Here is a 23,624-nt window from a genome sequence, read left to right as displayed (position 1 = left end):
GCAATAGACATCAGACGTGGGGGAAATACTGACCAGTTACTCCGCCATACGCAGGGCTACATACAGTAGCTGGTAGGTAGTATACAGGGAACGTTACACAGTATACAGCAATAGTCATCAGACGTGGGAGGAAATACTGACCAGTTACTCCGCCATACGCAGGGCTACATACAGTAGCTGGTAGGTAGTATACAGGGAACGTTACACACTATACAGCAATAGACATCAGACGTGGGGGAAATACTGACCAGTTACTCCGCCATACGCAGGGCTACATACAGTAGCTGGTAGGTAGTATACAGGGAACGTTACACAGTATACAGCAATAGTCATCAGACGTGGGAGGAAATACTGACCAGTTACTCCGCCATACGCAGGGCTACATACAGTAGCTGGTAGGTAGTATACAGGGAACGTTACACAGTATACAGCAATAGTCATCAGACGTGGGAGAAAATACTGACCAGTTACTCCGCCATACGCAGGGCTACATACAGTAGCTGGTAGGTAGTATACAGGGAACGTTACACAGTATACAGCAATAGTCATCAGACGTGGGGGAAATACTGACCAGTTACTCCGCCATACGCAGGGCTACATACAGTAGCTGGTAGGTAGTATAGAGGGGACGTTACACAGTATACAGCAATAGTCATCAGACGTGGAGGAAATACTGACCAGTTACTCTGCCATACGCAGGGCTACATACAGTAGCTGGTAGGTAGTATACAGGGAACGTTACACAGTATACAGCAATAGACATCAGACGTGGGAGGAAATACTGACCAGTTACTCCGCCATACGCAGGGCTACATACAGTAGCTGGTAGGTAGTATACAGGGAACGTTACACAGTATACAGCAATAGTCATCAGACGTGGGTGGGAAATACTGACCAGTTACTCCGCCATACGCAGGGCTACATACAGTAGCTGGTAGGTAGTATACAGGGAACGTTACACAGTATACAGCAATAGTCATCAGACGTGGAGGAAATACTGACCAGTTACTCCGCCATACGCAGGGCTACATACAGTAGCTGGTAGGTAGTATACAGGGAACGTTACACAGTATAAAGCAATAGACATCAGACGTGGGAGGAAATACTGACCAGTTACTCCACCATACGCAGGGCTACATACAGTAGCTGGTAGGTAGTATACAGGGAACGTTACACAGTATACAGCAATAGTCATCAGACGTGGAGGAAATACTGACCAGTTACTCCGCCATACGCAGGGCTACATACAGTAGCTGGTAGGTAGTATACAGGGAACGTTACACAGTATACAGCAATAGTCATCAGACGTGGGGGAAATACTGACCAGTTACTCCACCATACGCAGGGCTACATACAGTAGCTGGTAGGTAGTATACAGGGAACGTTACACACTATACAGCAATAGTCATCAGTCGTGGGGGGAAATACTGACCAGTTACTCCGCCATACGCAGGGCTACATACAGTAGCTGGTAGGTAGTATACAGGGAACGTTACACAGTATACAGCAATAGTCATCAGACGTGGGGGAAATACTGACCAGTTACTCCGCCATACGCAGGGCTACATACAGTAGCTGGTAGGTAGTATAGAGGGGACGTTACACACTATACAGCAATAGACATCAGACGTGGGGAGAAATGCTGACGAGTTACTCCGCCATACGCAGGGCTACATACAGTAGCTGGTAGGTAGTATACAGGGAACGTTACACACTATACAGCAATAGTCATCAGACGTGGGGGGAAATACTGACCAGTTACTCCGCCATACGCAGGGCTACATACAGTACCTGGTAGGTAGTATACAGGGAACGTTACACAGTATACAGCAATAGACATCAGACGTGGGTGGGAAATACTGACCAGTTACTCCGCCATATGCAGGGCTACATACAGTAGCTGGTAGGTAGTATACAGGGAACGTTACACAGTATACAGCAATAGTCATCAGACGTGGAGGAAATACTGACCAGTTACATACAGTAGCTGGTAGGTAGTATACAGGGTACGTTACACAGTATACAGCAATAGACATCAGACGTGGGGGGAAATACTGACCAGTTACTCCGCCATACGCAGGGCTACATACAGTAGCTGGTAGGTAGTATAGAGGGGCCGTTACACAGTTTACAGCAATAGACATCAGACGTGGGGGAAATACTGACCAGTTACTCCCCCATACGCAGGGCTACATACAGTAGCTGGTAGGTAGTATACAGGGAACGTTACACAGTATACAGCAATAGACATCAGACGTGGGGGAAATACTGACCAGTTACTCCCCCATACGCAGGGCTACATACAGTAGCTGGTAGGTAGTATACAGGGAACGTTACACAGTATACAGCAATAGACATCAGACGTGGGGGAAATACTGACCAGTTACTCCGCCATACGCAGGGCTACATACAGTAGCTGGTAGGTAGGATACAGGGAACGTTACACACTATACAGCAATAGTCATCAGACGTGGGGGAAATACTGACCAGTTACTCCCCCATACGCAGGGCTACATACAGTAGCTGGTAGGTAGGATACAGGGAACGTTACACACTATACAGCAATAGTCATCAGACGTGGGGGAAATACTGACCAGTTACTCCGCCATACGCAGGGCTACATACAGTAGCTGGTAGGTAGTATACAGGGACGTTACACAGTATACAGCAATAGTCATCAGACGTGGGAGGAAATACTGACCAGTTACTCCGCCATACGCAGGGCTACATACAGTAGCTGGTAGGTAGTATAGAGGGGACGTTACACAGTATACAGCAATAGGCATCAGACGTGGGGGAAAATACTGACCAGTTACTCCGCCATACGCAGGGCTACATACAGTAGCTGGTAGGTAGGATACAGGGAATGTTACACAGTATACAGCAATAGGCATCTGACGTGGGGGAAATACTGACCAGTAACTCCGCCATACGCAGGGCTACATACAGTAGCTGGTAGGTAGGATACAGGGAACGTTACACAGTATACAGCAATAGACATCAGACGTGGGAGGAAATACTGACCAGTTACTCCACCATACGCAGGGCTACATACAGTAGCTGGTAGGTAGTATACAGGGAACGTTACACAGTATACAGCAATAGTCATCAGACGTGGAGGAAATACTGACCAGTTACTCCACCATGCGCAGGGCTACATACAGTAGCTGGTAGGTAGTATACAGGGAACGTTACACAGTATACAGCAATAGACATCAGACGTGGGGGAAATACTGACCAGTTACTCCGCCATACGCAGGGCTACATACAGTAGCTGGTAGGTAGGATACAGGGACGTTACACAGTATACAGCAATAGTCATCAGACGTGGGGGGAAATACTGACCAGTTACTCCGCCATACGCAGGGCTACATACAGTAGCTGGTAGGTAGGATACAGGGAATGTTACACAGTAAACAGCAATAGTCATCAGACATGGGGGGAAATACTGACCAGTTACTCCGCCATACGCAGGGCTACATACAGTAGCTGGTAGGTAGTATAGAGGGGACGTTACACAGTATACAGCAATAGACATCAGACGTGGGGGAAATACTGACCAGTTACTCCGCCATACGCAGGGCTACATACAGTAGCTGGTAGGTAGTATACAGGGAACGTTACACAGTATACAGCAATAGTCATCAGACGTGGGAGGAAATACTGACCAGTTACTCCGCCATACGCAGGGCTACATACAGTAGCTGGTAGGTAGTATACAGGGAACGTTACACACTATACAGCAATAGACATCAGACGTGGGGGAAATACTGACCAGTTACTCCGCCATACGCAGGGCTACATACAGTAGCTGGTAGGTAGTATACAGGGAACGTTACACAGTATACAGCAATAGTCATCAGACGTGGGAGGAAATACTGACCAGTTACTCCGCCATACGCAGGGCTACATACAGTAGCTGGTAGGTAGTATACAGGGAACGTTACACAGTATACAGCAATAGTCATCAGACGTGGGAGAAAATACTGACCAGTTACTCCGCCATACGCAGGGCTACATACAGTAGCTGGTAGGTAGTATACAGGGAACGTTACACAGTATACAGCAATAGTCATCAGACGTGGGGGAAATACTGACCAGTTACTCCGCCATACGCAGGGCTACATACAGTAGCTGGTAGGTAGTATAGAGGGGACGTTACACAGTATACAGCAATAGTCATCAGACGTGGAGGAAATACTGACCAGTTACTCTGCCATACGCAGGGCTACATACAGTAGCTGGTAGGTAGTATACAGGGAACGTTACACAGTATACAGCAATAGACATCAGACGTGGGAGGAAATACTGACCAGTTACTCCGCCATACGCAGGGCTACATACAGTAGCTGGTAGGTAGTATACAGGGAACGTTACACAGTATACAGCAATAGTCATCAGACGTGGGTGGGAAATACTGACCAGTTACTCCGCCATACGCAGGGCTACATACAGTAGCTGGTAGGTAGTATACAGGGAACGTTACACAGTATACAGCAATAGTCATCAGACGTGGGTGGGAAATACTGACCAGTTACTCCGCCATACGCAGGGCTACATACAGTAGCTGGTAGGTAGTATACAGGGAACGTTACACAGTATACAGCAATAGACATCAGACGTGGGAGGAAATACTGACCAGTTACTCCACCATACGCAGGGCTACATACAGTAGCTGGTAGGTAGTATACAGGGAACGTTACACAGTATACAGCAATAGTCATCAGACGTGGAGGAAATACTGACCAGTTACTCCGCCATACGCAGGGCTACATACAGTAGCTGGTAGGTAGTATACAGGGAACGTTACACAGTATACAGCAATAGTCATCAGACGTGGGGGGAAAATACTGACCAGTTACTCCACCATACGCAGGGCTACATACAGTAGCTGGTAGGTAGGATACAGGGAACGTTACACAGTATACAGCAATAGACATCAGACGTGGGGGAAATACTGACCAGTTACTCCGCCATACGCAGGGCTACATACAGTAGCTGGTAGGTAGTATACAGGGAACGTTACACAGTATACAGCAATAGTCATCAGACGTGGAGGAAATACTGACCAGTTACTCCGCCATACGCAGGGCTACATACAGTAGCTGGTAGGTAGTATACAGGGAACGTTACACAGTATACAGCAATAGTCATCAGACGTGGGGGGAAAATACTGACCAGTTACTCCACCATACGCAGGGCTACATACAGTAGCTGGTAGGTAGGATACAGGGAACGTTACACAGTATACAGCAATAGACATCAGACGTGGGGGAAATACTGACCAGTTACTCCGCCATACGCAGGGCTACATACAGTAGCTGGTAGGTAGGATACAGGGAACGTTACACAGTATACAGCAATAGTCATCAGACGTGGGGGAAATACTGACCAGTTACTCCGCTATACGCAGGGCTACATACAGTAGCTGGTAGGTAGGATACAGGGAATGTTACACAGTATACAGCAATAGTCATCAGACGTGGGAGGAAATACTGACCAGTTACTCCCCCATACGCAGGGCTACATACAGTAGCTGGTAGGTAGGATACAGGGAACGTTACACACTATACAGCAATAGTCATCAGACGTGGGAGAAAATACTGACCAGTTACTCCGCCATACGCAGGGCTACATACAGTAGCTGGTAGGTAGGATACAGGGAATGTTACACAGTATACAGCAATAGGCATCAGACGTGGGGGAAAATACTGACCAGTTACTCCGCCATACGCAGGGCTACATACAGTAGCTGGTAGGTAGGATACAGGGAATGTTACACAGTATACAGCAATAGGCATCAGACGTGGGGGAAAATACTGACCAGTTACTCCGCCATACGCAGGGCTACATACAGTAGCTGGTAGGTAGGATACAGGGAATGTTACACAGTATACAGCAATAGGCATCAGACGTGGGGGAAAATACTGACCAGTTACTCCGCCACACGCAGGGCTACATACAGTAGCTGGTAGGTAGTATACAGGGAACGTTACACAGTATACAGCAATAGTCATCAGACGTGGGAGGAAATACTGACCAGTTACTCCGCCATACGCAGGGCTACATACAGTAGCTGGTAGGTAGTATACAGGGACGTTACACAGTATACAGCAATAGTCATCAGACGTGGGGGGGGGGGGGGGGGGGATACTGACCAGTTACTCCGCCATACGCAGGGCTACATACAGTAGCTGGTAGGTAGTATACAGGGAACGTTACACAGTATACAGCAATAGACATCAGACGTGGGGGGAAATACTGACCAGTTACTCCACCATACGCAGGGCTACATACAGTAGCTGGTAGGTAGTATACAGGGAACGTTACACAGTATAAAGAAATAGTCATCAGACGTGGGGGGAAATACTGGCAAGGCTGTACAATGCACTAAAAGGCGATACAAGTAAGGTTTTTAGCAATCATACCTAAGTACCTTCTCTCTTTTCGTTTCTTTCTCAGTGTTTTTCAGCAAAGTTCACTAGTACTTACCAGAAGCCTTATACAACACATTGTGGCAGTATATGCCGCTCATAGGATGTGTAGTATCCAGCTTATATAGGGATATTAGAGGACATTTAGAAAAATCAAGGAATACAGTTAAATGTGCAGAACAAGTGCGTTAGCACCAGTCAACCAATACATCATCATCTTTATATCTTAAGAGACAGAACCTGACGGCTTGTTGTATACATAGGGAAAAGCAGGGTGGGGTTCCTGTTAACTGGAAACCCCCATACTCTTGGCAAGTGGCTCAAATTAGGAAAATAGAAATGGTATATAATACGATTACTAGAGCTGCTGCCACATCATCCAGTGTAAGAGACAGAGCAGAGCTGCTGCACATGCCCAGTCTTTGCATGTGGTTCTCAGTCCTCAATCAGTTCAATGGACCGGAGAGTTGCTACCAGGAAGAATAGACAGAAGCCTTAGCCTGAGGTGGGAGAATGTGTGCTTAGAAAGTGCAGTAGTGGTTGTTTTATGTTTGTGAATTGATTACCGTATGTTTAACCTTCTCCTGACCACTTATTTATATTATTTTAATATGTTTGATACAGAAAATGCTATACGCAGTCTATAGTGTTAAATATAAATACTGTATTCCATGTTCAGCAGAGCGGGAGACTGTGGATTGCACTTGGAAATCCTGCGTTTGCCATGAGCGGTAACTTCTGTTCCGCAGCTCCTTGCTGGACATGCTGTAAGAGGGATAGCCTCCGTCATGCCTCACACCTGTCCTGCGGACTGTTGGCAATGCCTCTGGCAGTCATGGCACTGCGGGGGCACACTTATGATAGAGGAGGTACCAGCCACTCCCACAGGGGGGCACTGCGCTTGCTTGTCGTTGTACATACCTGGTTCAGAGTAGGAGAAGCTTCCACAGAGAAAACATGACACCTGAGCAGACAGGTGGTTGTAGGTGCCAGCGGGGCACAGGTGGCAGTCTCCCGGCTCTCTTCCCTGGGTGCTATTTCCATACGTGCCAGGCGGACAAGGGACTGGTGCTGTGGCACTGGACGGGCAGTAGTAGCCAGCTCGGCACGGGTAGAGCTGGTAACTCTCCACACCTATTATAATGACAGGAAAGCATTACATACATACAGTACATACATACATACATACATACATACATACATACATAAGGCAATTGAATTTGATCCTGTCGAAGTGAAAAAATATTACATATACACCACATACAAACTCCAAACAGATGGGCCTATGTGCGTGCACAAACACGCAGCGTGCACAGCGATATATGGTGCATATGCATTCACACAGACAAGCCACAAAGATATATTCAACACATATTTCATACAACACATAAACATGTCAAGCACCAGATATTATAATGTGATATATATATATATATATATATATATATATGTGTATTATTGGAACGGAACAAGTTAATTATATCATGCTGTGTCAAAATGATCAGAAGAATGTGTGGAGTAATTTGATAGCTATGGGAAGATTGTAGCACATTGCAATTAGTAATTGATTAGTTATGATTAAATGTATGAAATCTAAAGTCACTCTTATTAGAACAAAGACAGCATGTGTGCAGCAAAAACCAGTGGCTAACCCCTCTTCAAACTGGACAATGCTTGCATATGAACTGACCAATAACACATCATGAATGAGAGATCTCCATCCCCTGGACCAATAACTCAGTCGCCGGACAGCGACACGCCTGCGCATTGCGGCCTGCGTGCATGCGGTGTTCAGACCCGTTTGCATGGCTGCAACAAAATGCAGTGTTCAACCGGGTCTGAATGACCCCCTTAGTATCTTACCTTTTTTTTGGTTTTGTGGCCACACCTTCTGGAATTGGCAACGCCCGTGCCTACGAAACAGCGGCCAAACGCCGCCGTTTCACCCCCTCCCGCCCATCGATCGCCTCTGCCTGTCAATCAGGCAGAGGCGATTGCTAACCTGCCATGGCCGTCGGCCATCCCGCATGCACAGGTACACAAAGTCGCCGGCGCATGCGCAGCAGGGACCCGTTTGCTCTGCTGCGTGAAAACGCAGCGAACGAACGGGTCGGAATGACCCCTATAATGTGGAGGCCTGGGGCTGCAGTAACATCTACATGCATGTTAGCCTAACTGCACATCTACGTATGGATAGTGGGGGTCATTCCGAGTTGATCGCTCGCTAGCTACTTTTTGCAGCCGTGCAAACACATTATCGCCGCCCACGGGGGAGTGTATTTCCGCTTTGCAAGTGTGCGATCGCATGTGCAGCCGAGCGGTACAATAATAGTTTGTGCAGCTTCTGAGTTGCCCAGAACTTACTCAGACGCTGCGATCACTTCAGCCTGTCCGGTCCCGGAATTGACGTCAGACAACCGCCCTGCAATCGCTTGGACACGCCTGCGTTTTTCCAACCACTCCCAGAAAATGGTCAGTTGCCGCCCACAAACGCCCTCTTCCTGCCAATCTGCTTGCGATCGGCTGTGCGAATGGATTCTTCGTTAAATTCATCGCCCAGCAACAATCCGCTTTGCACCCGTATGACGCGCCTGCGCATTGCGGTGCATGACCCCCAGTGTACTGATGGCATAACGGTTATATATGTTAATTATTTCAGATTCTGATCACTATATTTCCCCTTAATTTATAATGGAAGTAGGGTGGGGGCGTTAGTTGATGCCAGGACAGCGGGAACCGTAGCGGGACCCCACAACACAGAGTGGCTACGGGATGACTGGTGTACAATACTTCCAGAGGGGAGGGGGAGGTACTTTGCCCCCCCATACAGTAGCTGTTAGTAAATGACCTCAGTTATGTTGCGGACATATTTATGATGCTATTACTGAAGGAACAACTTGTAATCTGCGCTTTGTATGTAAACAGACTTATAAATGTCTTCTATCTTTACGATATTTAGAAAGAATTTTCCATCGCCTCATAAAACTTACCTCAATGTACACATATAAGTTATATAACAACAGCACCATAGATAGAGGATCTGTCCCCAGCGGTCATCCACCCGGCCCAGGGGCTACCCGCATGGAAATATGATGGGGAAATTACTGAGGTGGAAATCTACAGGTTCAGGAGACATTACACATTCAAGGAGTCTATATAGTACATACTGTACCTACAGGAAGACAGCACGCCTTATATACTGCTAGGAGTGTATATGTTACATACAGGAAGACAGCGCACCTTATATACTGCTAGGAGTGTATATATTACATACAGGAAGACAGCACACCTTATATACTGCTAGGAGTGTATATATTACATACAGGAAGACAGCGCACCTTATATACTGCTAGGAATGTATATATTACATACTGTACCTACAGGAAGACAGCACGCCTTATATACTGCTAGGAGTGTATATATTACATACAGGAAGACAGCGCACCTTATATACTGCTAGGAGTGTATATAGTACATGCTCTACCTACAGGAAGACAGCACGCCTTATATACTGCTAGGAGTGTATATGTTACATAGAGGAAGATAGCACACCTTATATACTGCTAGGAGTGTATATAGTACATACTGTACCTACAGGAAGACAGCGCACCTTATATACTTCTAGGAGTGTATATGTTACATAGAGGAAGATAGCACACCTTATATACTGCTAGGAGTGTATATGTTACATAGAGGAAGATAGCACACCTTATATACTGCTAGGAGTGTATATATTACATACTGTACCTACAGGAAGACAGCGCACCTTATATACTTCTAGGAGTGTATATGTTACATAGAGGAAGATAGCACACCTTATATACTGCTAGGAGTGTATATATTACATACAGGAAGATAGCACACCTTATATACTGCTAGGAGTGTATATAGTACATACTGTACCTACAGGAAGACAGCGCACCTTATATACTTCTAGGAGTGTATATGTTACATAGAGGAAGATAGCACACCTTATATACTGCTAGGAGTGTATATATTACATACTGTACCTACAGGAAGACAGCACGCCTTATATACTGCTAGGAGTGTATATGTTACATAGAGGAAGATAGCACACCTTATATACTGCTAGGAGTGTATATATTACATACTGTACCTACAGGAAGACAGCGCACCTTATATACTTCTAGGAGTGTATATGTTACATAGAGGAAGATAGCACACCTTATATACTGCTAGGAGTGTATATATTACATACTGTACCTACAGGAAGGCAGCACACCTTATATACTGCTAGGAGTGTATATGTTACACAGAGGAAGATAGCACACCTTATATACTGCTAGGAGTGTATATATTACATACTGTACCTACAGGAAGACAGCGCACCTTATATACTGCTAGGAGTGTATAAGTTACATAGAGGAAGACAGCGCACCTTATATACTGCTAGGTGTGTATATGTTACATAGAGGAAGATAGCGCACCTTATATACTGCTAGGAGTGTATACGTTACATACTGTACCTACAGGAAGACAGCACACATTATATACTGCTAGGAGTGTATATGTTACATAGAGGAAGACAGCGCACCTTATACACTGCTAGGTGTGTATATGTTACATAGAGGAAGATAGCACACCTTATATACTGCTAGGAGTGTATATGTTACATACTGTACCTACAGGAAGACAGCACGCCTTATATACTGCTAGGAGTGTATATGTTACATATGTACAGGAAGACAGCACACCTTATATACTGCTAGGAGTGTATATGTTACATAGAGGAAGACAGCGCACCTTATATACTGCTAGGAGTGTATATGTTACATAGAGGAAGACAGCGCACCTTATATACTGCTAGGAGTGTATATGTTACATAGAGGAAGACAGCGCACCTTATATACTGCTAGGAGTGTATATGTTACATAGAGGAAGACAGCACACCTTATATACTGCTAGGAGTGCATATGTTACATAGAGAAAGACAGCGCACCTTATATACTGCTAGGAGTGTATATGTTACATACAGGAAGACAGCGCACCTTATATACTGCTAGGAGTGTATATATTACATACAGGAAGGCAGCGCACCTTATATACTGCTAGGAGTGTATATATTACATACAGGAAGACAGCGCACCTTATATACTGCTAGGAGTGTATATATTACATACAGGAAGACAGCGCACCTTATATACTGCTAGGAGTGTATATATTACATACAGGAAGACAGCGCACCTTATATACTGCTAGGAGTGTATATATTACATACAGGAAGACAGCGCACCTTATATACTGCTAGGAGTGTATATATTACATACAGGAAGGCAGCGCACCTTATATACTGACCACATACCTGGACATCCTCAGGTCCTGCGCACATAGGGGCACAGTCACTTCGCTGTAAGCTCCCACTAGTGATAGCATCGGAGGGATTCCACCCACTCTCTGTATTTAGCAGCCTTTGGCCTGATTCATTGATGTGAGGAAATCACCCACACTGCGAGCTTGGAAATAAAGGTGAATATCGGCCTGAATCCAGATATGGCTGCGTCTCTGAGGCCACCCCACTGCCATAACTCTCTATGCTGATACACCAGCCCTGTGCTTGGTGCAAGATGGCGGTCTGATATCAGTCGGTTCTCTGCATACAGACAACTGTAAATGAGGCCTATATATGGGAGCTTCGCTGTACTTATACCATAGCTACAGTGCCAGACCTCCCCTACTACTGAGAGCGATAAGCAACAAACACAGAGACCCCAATACGTTCCCTGAGAACGCCTCGTAGCTTCCCGCACTGCGTGTACTCCCGGACCAAGCGTTCCCAGGTAAGCGCGATGCAGAGCTGTACGTAACTCAGCGGCATCTCCAATGGCAGGTGAGTCGTAAAGGGCTTGGCTCCGTGAGGGTGTGTAATCAGAACTGCGGTTTATGCAGCAATACGCCTGTTTGCACCAAGTCTGGCAGACATGCGCCAATAAGGTATATATATATCTCCTATATAATAGCCCAGATCTGTGACTTTGTGCTTCATTTGCTAACGCTGGGCGGAGTTAGTCAAATGAGTCACAGATCTGGGCAAATCTATAGAAGACTTGGAGCAGGAGCAGATGGTATGGGCATGGCACAGGCAGGGGAGCATACCTCCCAACTTTCTTCAGGCAGGAGGGACACATGCACTGCAAAAAGGGGGCATGGCCAATGGGAAAGGGGGCGTGGCTTCACGGGTGGACCCGCAATCCCGAACCACGCCCCTATTTTCGTCAGTGAGGGGGCATGCCCAGCGCTCTGTGAGCTGCTGGCATGCCCCCAGCGGTGGATTATGAGTCCGGGGGGCCCAGGGCACTTGAGACAGGAACCCTATCTCATTGCTGTGCCTGCTGTGGGTTTAGGGGCGTGGCCTAATCGCGTCCCTCGTGACCACGCCCCCTTATGCAAATCGGGTGGGGAATTTTTTATGGGATTTTAACCCCTCAGCTTGGGCTAAATCCAGAGGAGGTGTTCACTCCCCCCTACACACCCGCACAGGCAGAAGAAAGCAGGGAGACTGCTGCCTCCCTGCAACACCACAGACCTGCCAACACGCAGCAGCGTGTGCTGACTGTAGCACAATGCTGCCGCTGTTACTGGCAGGACGGGGGAGCTTCTGAGCTGGGACAGAGCTACTCCGCTGTGGGCCCCCCTAAAACTGTACATACCCCCTGCCCAGTGGTGGGATTCAAATAAATTAACAACCGGTTCTATGTACTAATGACCATTTTAAGTATACCAAAAGACATACCTAAAGGTAGTTTAATAATTCACGTATTTAATACTCAAATAAGAACAATAAAAGAGGTACGAAAAGAGGGACTACATACATACCCCCAGCCAGTCGCCCTTACCACAGGACAGGTCCTGCACTTGATTCCTCGATGCAGCTGCATGCTGGTGGTGGGTGGTGATAGGTAAGTGACCGCTCCGCTCCTGAAAATGGTGCCTCATAGGAACGGGCATTCCGGAACCAGTGGTGGAGCCCTCTGTCACCCCTGCTTAACCTGAGCTGCCGTCCGCACACCCGCCCCCCCGCACAGACCGCAACAGGGCCTAGTGTCTGTGTAGCACTGCAGAGTTCCTCCGCGCCCGGTCCACCCTCTCTCAGCGTCTGGACATGCTTACTGCGCATGTCAGGACTCCAGGGAGAGGAGGAGTCAGCAGGACAGGGCCGGGCGCAGAGGAACTCTGCAGTGGTACACAAACAATGACGCTCGGCCCTGTTGCGGTCACCGGTCTGTGCTGGCGGGCTGGTGTGTGGGCGGCAGCTCAGGCTAGGATAGAGGGCTTCCGGTGCAAATATAGCCCTGGCAGTGCTCATTAGCAAACGGTTCTCAGAACTGTACCTAATATTAGGTATCGGTTCTATGGAACCGGTGCGAACCGGCTGAATCCCACCACTGCCCCTGCCCCCCCTTAATCTGTACCCCCTGATGCCCCCTCTCCCTCTGTCTCCACTAAATAGACGCTGTGTGCATGCTAAGCAGAACAGCGAGTACAGGAGCTTCCCAACTTCCCCCCCCCCCCCCCCAACCGCGGGACACTGCGGCCCGCGAGTGGGACAGACCCCAAAAAATGGGACTGTCCCGCGAAAATCGGGACAGTTGGGAGGTATGGAGGTGTGTGAGGGGGTATGCCATACAGACAGACGGGCACCGGCTCACTGTGTACTTGACCCCCCACATCAGCATACTCAGCAGGGTCACTTTCTGGCACACTCCACGCTTCTTAGCTGCAGTTTTGTGGGGCACCTGCCGTTGTGCAGGTTCCGTACTGCCTCTGTTATCTCCAGCCCCGGCAACCCCACCACTAGCTGCAGCACTGCCGCCCGCAGTGAGGTGCGCACAGCTCCTTCACACACTTTAGCCGGCGGGCAGCGCTGCAGAAGTCCGCGCTGCTTGCAGGCTCCGACCCCCTCCTCCCTCCAGCCACAGCATCTCCTGGGGGCTAACCAGTCACTCCCAGTCTCCCCTTACCACGGTGCCCGGCAGCCGCGAGGTCCACGCCGCGTGCATGCTATGACCCCCTCCTCCCTCCAGCCGCAGCGTCTCCTGGGGGCTAACCAGTCACTCCCAGTCTCCCCTTACCACAGTGCCCAGAAGACGCGTGAGGTCTGCGCTGTGTGACTGAGGAGGGGGGGAGGGATGCGGGCGGGCAGAGGAAGCAGGACTACAGCCTAAGAGAGTCAGCCATGCCAAGTCTCCACCAGCAGCAGATTCAAACAGGTTGGAGTGGAACAGCAGCAGTCAGCAGCAGTGACTCCGGTAAGACACATCTGTCTGTCACCACTGTTCTGTCCCTAATACCAATCTCTCCCGTGCCCTGTGTTCTGTCATGTCCCTGTCACCCCTGGCCTTGCCCTGTCACCCTTATCCTGGCCCTTTCACCCTTATCCTGGCCCTGTCACCCCTATCCTTGCCCTGTCACCCCTATCCTGGCCCCGTCACCCCTATCCTGGCCCTGTCAACCAAATCCTGGTCCTGCCGCCCCTACACTGGCCCTGTCACCCCTATCCTGTCCCTGTCATTTCTGTCCTTGCCCTGTCACCCCTGTCCTTGCCCTGTCACCCCTGTCCTGGCCCCGTCACCCCTGTCCTGGCCCCGTCACCCCTGTCCTGGCCCTGTTACTGCATACCCTCCAACTACCTTTTTGGCAGGTACAGTACCCGCAGCGCCTCCAGACCCCTCCCCAATGCACCACACCTCCGCACGTTCCCCTCCACCACATGCGACACTCCACCCCTCCCCCACACGCTGTGCCTCCAGACCTCACACACCACCAGCGGCTCCCACTCCCCCACCCCTCCACCACCCACAGCACCTCCAGACCCCCTCCACCATCCACCCCCCATATATGTGTCCCCCCACACCTGCCCCCCTCCACACACAGCATCTGCAGACACCCTCCTCCATTCGCGGTTCCCCCCTTACCCACCCACGGCACCTCCACACCTGCCCCTCCACCACCTGCAGCACCTACGGACCCCCTTCCCCATCCGCCGCACCACCCACACCTGCCTCTCCCCCACCGCGGTGCCTCCGGAACCCCTACCCCACCCCCGGCACCCCCGCCCCTTCCCATCCCACAGCACCTCCGGAACCCTTCACTCATCCGCAACATCCCTGCACCTGCCCCTCCCCCGTGGCACCCCTGCCCCTCCCCCACCTGCAGTGCCTCTGGACCCCTCCCCCATCTACAGCCCCCACTCTTCTGTCTCTCCCCCACCCGCAGCACCTCCCAACCCTTCCCCATCCGGGCCCCCACGAATCTGCTCCCCCTCCACCTGCAGCATCTACAGACACCCTCCCCCATCCGCAGTCCCCCCCGCACCCGCTACATTCTGTACATTGTGCCCTGCAGGTGCTGTTCACGCCGTCGCAAGGGGCTGCGCCTCCTTCATCATCGCACGCCCTTTCATTGTGCAATATTTAACCACTAACAAAGGAATACAGGTGATACTCCATATAATACACATATTGAACCCCATATAGGCATGCAAGGGTTAAAGGGGCGTAGCCCCTTGCGACGGTGTGAAGAGCGCCCGTAGGGTGCGATGAAGCACCTAGTATATATATATATATATATATATATATATATATATGTTGGTGCACCTATAGACATATAGGTTGATTCATATGGGTATTTTTATAATCACTTTTCCAGACATATCACATAAAATATAGAAGTCTCAGACAGCTTGTACTGTACAATTACCTGCGGGGCAGCTGTATCCTGCTGGACAAGGCCGGCACTCAGAATCTGTGGCGCTGGCGCTCCGGTACGTCCCTGCCTCACATTTTCTGCAGGAAGTCTCTCCGGAATCCCGCAGTGTGGTCAGCGGAACGGCTGCGGTGCCTCCGGTACAGGACATCATGTATGCGCTGCCGGGGGGGCAGTAATAGGGGAACACGCAGCTATACACAGAGAGACAAGAACGGTGACAACGTGTGACTGGTACAGTGCTCAATGCAAACACATATCCTGAGCATCAGAGGACATACACAGTACTGTATAGATACACTGTTATTATATACTACCGGAGTTACACCATCAGTCACTAACGTTACATACAACTGGGGACTAGCAGCCAGGGTCTCGGGGTCTCAGGGTCCCTAAGACTAAAGCATATTATATAACAACACTCCAGAGACAATATGGTCTGAGAGAGCGTGATTTATACATTGTGGGCTAGATGCATCATCACTTGGAGAGTGATAAAGTACCATACAACCAGCTCTTAACTGACAGTTTTAAAACAGGGCCTGTGACATGGCATGTAGGGGCTGATTGGCTGATACTTTATCTCTCCCCATTTTATCACTCTACAAGCGATGATACATCTAGTCCAATGATTTTGTGTATTAATTGTCTAACGTGGGGAAGGGGGGGTGTATCGAAGCATGCAGGGAGCTGGAGAGAGATAAAGTACAAAGCAGTCAGCTAGTTCTAAAAATGATAAAAATTGGTAATTCTAAAAATGATTACAAAAAAATAAAAAAATTCTATATATATATATATATATATATATATATATAGAATTGGTGTGCAATATTAATAATATTATAATAATATGGCGTGTAGTAAACATTATAGTTGTATACATTGTAGTCTATAGTATAGTTGTACACATTAGTCTATAGTAACAAGTGCACCAACAGGTTCTGACTTTGATGTGTGTGGCGAAATGCGTCAGCCCCGTTGTACGGCATTCCAATGAGACTGGCGTTACCATAATAAGACACACGAGTCCACAACTAAAATCTTTCAGTTCAAAAATTTCAAAAAAGTTCCCATATGCACCGTTATGCCATCCAGCCTACGAGTTATAGAGTGATGGGAACAGATGCATTTGGCATTTTGTAAAAATGCAGAAAAAAGCACAGTAAATATAAAGACTACTAGCAGACACTCTGGGAGACCGGACATAGCACAAGTAATTTGGGGCACACAGAATAAACGTGATGATCCCAAGTCATCTTTGTTAGTAAGATCCCACATAAAATCCTTTAGTATACCTAGGGCACAGGTGGCTAATAACAAACCCTGTGCATAGAAATAGGAGGTGTATGAAGTGTATTACTAGGCTCTGCATTGTTGCGTCAGTAGCACTGTGTAAACCGCTATACTGTTACTGTATATAGAAATCCCCCCGCCTCCCCTTTCATAGATCTGTATGACGTTATTCACACTCACAGCTGCGCACTGGTGTTATAGGTAGATGACCCCTCAGGACAGAAGTATCCGCCAGGACAAAGCGGCGGGATTCCTGTACGCGATGCACAGTATGACCCCGCTCTGCAGGTAAATTCACTGATAGCACCTGGGAAGGAAAAAAAGATGTCAGGATGGACTTCAAAGTCTTTCTAATGAGCAGAGTGTTATACTACTGTAGCCTTAGGATACATATATATATATATATATATATATATATATATTCAGTGTCTGCACATATAAAACTCGAGAATGAATAAAGATACATTAAAACGAAGAACACCACTCCCATATCATATATATAGACTCTGGTTTAATATTTCCTTACTCATTTCCTTTTTATAAGGATGATTCCATATTATACTTGCCCCAGGTTTCTTACCTATGTGTTTTAAAACCCCCGGAATATTGTGTTGGTTCTGCTGAGAGTTTTTGGTAAGAAACGGATAAGGGTCCTGGGATTGGATGTGAGAAGAGAGGGCGGGTTCTCCATGCATTTAGGCCCAGTTCAGGTCTTTGGGCTTTTAGACTCATAGAAGGCTAATTAGGGCTTTCAGCTGTACGGGTGTGTTAAAAAGGCTGTCAGCCTGATCATCACTCTCTCACACTGCCTGGGGAAAGAGGAGAGACTATGGAGTCTATGTGAGAGAACCCTGCTCTTGAAATCCAGTGAGCTGTGCCTGGTAAAAACTTCTTGTATTGTTGTTTTTAGAAAGTTAGGATTATCCTGTGTGTAGTTAGTGCCGGATGGCAAGGTATTTGTTTTGAGGTTTATTTCTACAGTGTTTTCCTTTACAATAAAATTGTCTGAGGCCAGTTGCATCAACGGACTTATGTGATCTCCCAGCTGCTGCATCCTGCCATCTACCCCAGGAGATGGTACCTGTTCCCCGTGACACCGATACTATAATATATATCTATATACACACACACACTGCATATGTTTTGCTACAATAAACATTTCATGCTTTTAATGCGATGCCTTTTCTCTCCGTTATGTCTGACATTAATTATGTGATCAGATAAAGGATTATTATCACCGCTTGCCTATAATGGGGCGGTTTTGAGTTAGCCTTTGGTTTCTATCACAGCTGCTTATTCAGCGTTTTATTTATTGGCCGTTGTGTATTTACACCTGCTTTAATTTTTAATACGTTTTTGAAAGCAATTGGCTACAATTTTTAATACGTTTTTGAAAGCAATTGGCTACAATTTATGTTCATCTTCACCCGATCTGCTCTTGAAGCCAGGCTCGGTATTGGAGCGTGCAGACGTAACCGCTACTCTGATTGGAACTTGTGCCTAATATGCCAGAGTGCCAAGCCACACCCTCTGAGGTCTACGAGTGGGGAGGGGTGCACTATGGGTGCAGCCGGCAGAAGTTCCTGTCCCCAATTACTTTGATCTTTGGACCATTACAACGAATTGTACATAAAATATTATTTTATTTCTGGTACTGAATATAAGGAATGCCGCAGTGAATAGCCTCAGACCTCCCCTAAAGGCTTGCTTACGTACCGGGTGGGCACTCGTATCCGGGCCTGCAGGGGATTCCCATAGTGTTGGCCTCCAGGGTTACCGTGGGATCAGGGCAGTAATACCCCGCTGGGCAGTGCTCACAGTCCTGTACAGAAGCAGCACCCGGCTCCGTCCTCAATGTACCAGCAGGGCAGGCCAGGGGGTCACTCATACCTGGGCACCAGTACCCTGGCGGGCACGGGTAGTCTCCATACACGATGGTACCTAAATAATGTATACAGCAATAACAAGCAGCAGCAATAAAGCTGAAATATATAATAATAAACATCAAGCATAATAACTATTTATAATACATTAGTGTCAGGCATTGAACGTTGCTGTGAGTATAACCTGGCCCCCGTTACATTAGTCAGTACCTGGAATCGGTGTAAAGGTTACCGGGGTCACTACCGGTTCTCCGAGTCATACAGCAAACCGACGTAGCCGAGAGAAGCCGCTGTCATATCATAACGCACAGCACACACGCAGGACATACAGGGTCACTTTTATTACATAGTATTAAAACGCGGGTGAAACATTCAAGACCACATACACACAATATATACTGAACACACAGCATATACTGTACACACCAAATATACTGTACACACACACACTGTACACACAATATATACTGTACACACACACTGTACACACATATACTGTACACACAACATATACTGTACACACCAAATATACTGTACACACCAAATATACTGTACACACACACTGTACACACACATATACTGTACACACAACATATACTGTATACACCAAATATACTGTACACACCAAATATACTGTGCACACACACTCTACACACAGCATATACTGTACACACCAAATATACTGTACACACACACTGTACACACACTGTACACAACATATACTGTACACACAACATATACTCTACACACCAAATATACTGTGCACACACACTGTACACACAGCATATACTGTACACACCAAATATACTGTACACACACACTGTACACACACACTGTACACACACACTATACTGTACACACACACACTATACTGTGCACACAACACACACAACACACACTGTACACACAACATACACTGTACTGACACACTATACTGTACACACACAAACTATACTGTACACACCACATATACTGTAAACACCACATATACTGTACACACACACACTACACTATACACACAAGACACACAACACACACTACACACAACATACACTGTACAGACACACTATACTGTACACACACACACAAACTATACTGTACACACCACATATACTGTACACACCACATATACTGTACACACACACACTACACTATACACACAACACACACTGTATACACAACATACACTGTACACACACACGATACTGTATACACCACATATACTGTACACACCACATATACTGTACACACACACTGTACACACCGCATATACTGTACACACAACACGCACTGTACACACAACACGCACTGTACACACAACATATACTGTAGGGCAACAATACTTTTATATACCTGTGTATCCCCTTTAAAAAAAATATGTATAATATATTTCATTAGCTTCTATGTGAATACACCATAAGAGGATCCAGAAAGTTCCTTTGCTCACATATTATGCTCCCTAGAGAATATAAGGATCTGTAGCGATATATTATATTGTCCCGCACACAATATAATATATTAGTTCCAGACAGTGTCAGTTTGGCGGTAACAGCGGAGTACTGTATTACGAAGATTAGAAATATTGATTGTTGCGGCAACAACACAAATGGCAGCTTATCTGATGAGTGCTCGGGTTATATAAGGCGCTACAGTCACTCCAATATGAGGTCAGATATTGATCAGCACTCCTGGCACTCGTCTCCTATTCTGCACGCTGCGAGAGCACCGGATTTATAACGAGCCTAACTGTGACCATTTCCTTCCTCACACATAAAGATGCAACATTTTCTGTTGCAGGAATTATCAATTGTCCTCATGGGGATAGGAACCGTCAAATCGCTTTGATTGCCGACCGTTTAATAGAGTGAGAAGGGGCGTCCAAGCTTATATTGTAGCTGTATACCTGATTTAGGGGGTTATTCAGGTTTCTTAGCAAACCAAAAAAGCACACTAATGGGTAAAAAAAGCCATGCTGCACTGCAGGTGGGGCAGATGTAACATGTGCAGAGAGAGTTAGATGTGGGTGGGTTTGGGTTATATTGTTTCTGTGCAGGGTAAATACTGGCTGCTTTATTTTTACACTGCAATTTACATTTCAGTTTGAACCAGTGGCGTAAGTTTGTCCCAGTTGCCCGGATGTAAGACAAATATTGATGCCCCCACCCCTAAATTTAGATAAATATATATATAGTGTTCTGAAATAAAAATGTATATACAGTATATATACATTTAATTTAACCCACTTTTCTTAGCAGTCATACCCAGGATTAGAACCCATGACCTATTACATTGACACCAGACACTACTCATAGAGCTATTTGCTCCTGCGTAGGAAGTATGAGAATTCTAACTATATGAAGATGAAGTTATATGTAATTATCAGAGAAGTAACTTCATATAGTTAGAATTCTCATGCATCCTATACAGGAGCACATATCTCCTCCAGTAAGGTGTCTGCTTCCAGTGTGATAGGTTGTGGGTTCTAATCCTGGGTGTGATACTTGTAAAATGTGTATCTATAATAAAGAGGGTGTGATGTGTAAGGTGCAGGGACCAGTGAGGAAGTCGGCCATGGAAGAGATAGCAACAGTTATCAATTAACTTAATTCAGTGGTGTCACAGAATGGGAGGAGAGGTGCCCGCCTACAGAGCAGGAGCCCGACGGCAGATGACTCCGTTGCCTCCCAGAGTTACGCCTCTTGTTTGAACACACCCCACCCAAATATAACTCTCTCTGCATATGTTACCTCTACCCCACCTGCAGTGCAACGTGGTATTGCCCATTAGTGTGCTTTTTTGGTTGCTAACAAACCTGAATGACCCCCTTAAGACCCCAAATACGCTGTCTATTAATACTCAGGAGTTGGCATTGTGTTAAACATTGAAACCCTCTTTTATTTATGCATCTCAGTTGCAGGTAGTTACAGGAGCTTGAAGTGTCACTAGGGCAAATAATATCAACTGAGTTCCTATTCAGTATAGTGTAAACATTGCCATTACAGTCAGGGCTGGTTCTAGACCTTGTGGTGCCCAGGGCGAAAGTCTCCATTGGCGCCCCCCCAATAGACAATACAGGGTTAATGCGCGGCGTAGGCGCGGCAAAAAATAGGGGCGTGGCTTCATAGGTCATAGGGAAGGTGCATGGCCACTGTTGTGCCCCCTGTAGTTTTTCTCCCTGTAGCTGTGCCCTCAGTAGTTTTGCCCCCTGTAGCTATGCCCTCAGCAGCTGTGCCCCTGTGCACTCAGTAGTTTTGCGCGACGACGTCTGGTGCATGGCAAGGCACCAGTAGCGGCTCTTTCCACAGCAGCGCCCACAGAACAGCGGCGCCCCAGGTAAAAAGCCTGCTTGCCCGTGACAGGAGCCGCTACTCATTACAGTCAAGGTTTTAAGGATATTGATGCTTAAGCACAGGTTACTTTAATTAGCAGGAGTGGGGCAGATGAGTATTTTTTTTTTTTGCAAAAGTGCCGCTACTATGGGCACATTTACTGAGGGCAACATTTATTTTTAAGTTTGGTTTGAAACATAGATATCCTTAAAATCTGTCCTGTAATGCCAGAGTTTGGGAACCTCTTGCACTCTGCATCATTCATATCATGCAAAGGGTTTTGAGTCAGATTCAGCAGTTCATATAGGTATATACATTGTGTCCGCTTATGCTGAATGAGGTGAGGCAGTCACACACATGCAGACAGATTCTGACTACACTGCGCAGGACAAGCCCACGTTCTATCTGGTGTAACAGCTGCAGCTCACACGCAATTGGCTCATGTGTTGTGCATTATATTGGGGTCATTCCGAATTAATCGCACGTAGCAACTTTTTGCTGCCCGTGTGATCAACTAGACGCCGCCTATGGGGGAGGGTTTTTTGCATAGCAGAGCTGCGAACGCTTGTGCATCCGAGCTATGCAAAAACATTTTGTGCAGTTTCTGAGTAGCCTTTAACTTACTCACTCGCTGCGATCACTTCAGCCTGTCCGGTCCTAGAATTGACATCAGACACCCGCCCTGCAAACGCCTGGACACAACTGCGTTGGACTCACCACTCCCAGAAAATGGTAAGCTGACGCCCCGGAACGCCTTCCTGCTTTCAATCTTCTTGCGATCGTGGCAGCGAGCGATTTCTTTGTTCTTCTTGTCGTTGCCGTCGCTGGGCAATGACACGCATGTGCAGAACCGACTCGCTGCAAAAAACAGCGTGCGAACGGGTCGGAATGACCCCCTATGATAGGACAGTAACACTTCTCTCCTACGTACTTCTGTCTGCCATAATACATTTCATCCAGAA

At 47.1% G+C, this 23,624-nt stretch overlaps 1 protein-coding gene across 1 annotated transcript in view; it reads right to left on the bottom strand.

The window, feature by feature from the left end:
- LOC134965400 (uncharacterized) overlaps positions 1-23,624 on the bottom strand; it is a 72,975-nt gene that overhangs the window by 48,506 nt on the left and 845 nt on the right. The window contains exons 3-7 of the mRNA XM_063941861.1: positions 23,380-23,520; positions 19,167-19,391; positions 17,631-17,757; positions 16,152-16,351; positions 7,356-7,568 (exon numbers count right to left, since the gene is read on the bottom strand). Coding sequence (XP_063797931.1) covers positions 7,356-7,568; positions 16,152-16,351; positions 17,631-17,757; positions 19,167-19,391; positions 23,380-23,520 — 906 coding nt within the window. The remainder of the gene's footprint in view (positions 1-7,355; positions 7,569-16,151; positions 16,352-17,630; positions 17,758-19,166; positions 19,392-23,379; positions 23,521-23,624) is intronic.

This window comes from Pseudophryne corroboree, chromosome 10 (assembly GCF_028390025.1).
Source record: "Pseudophryne corroboree isolate aPseCor3 chromosome 10, aPseCor3.hap2, whole genome shotgun sequence".
NCBI lineage: Eukaryota > Metazoa > Chordata > Amphibia > Anura > Myobatrachidae > Pseudophryne > Pseudophryne corroboree.
The sequence above is the reverse complement of the archived record's forward strand: the minus strand, read 5'-3'. Positions and strand labels throughout refer to the sequence as shown.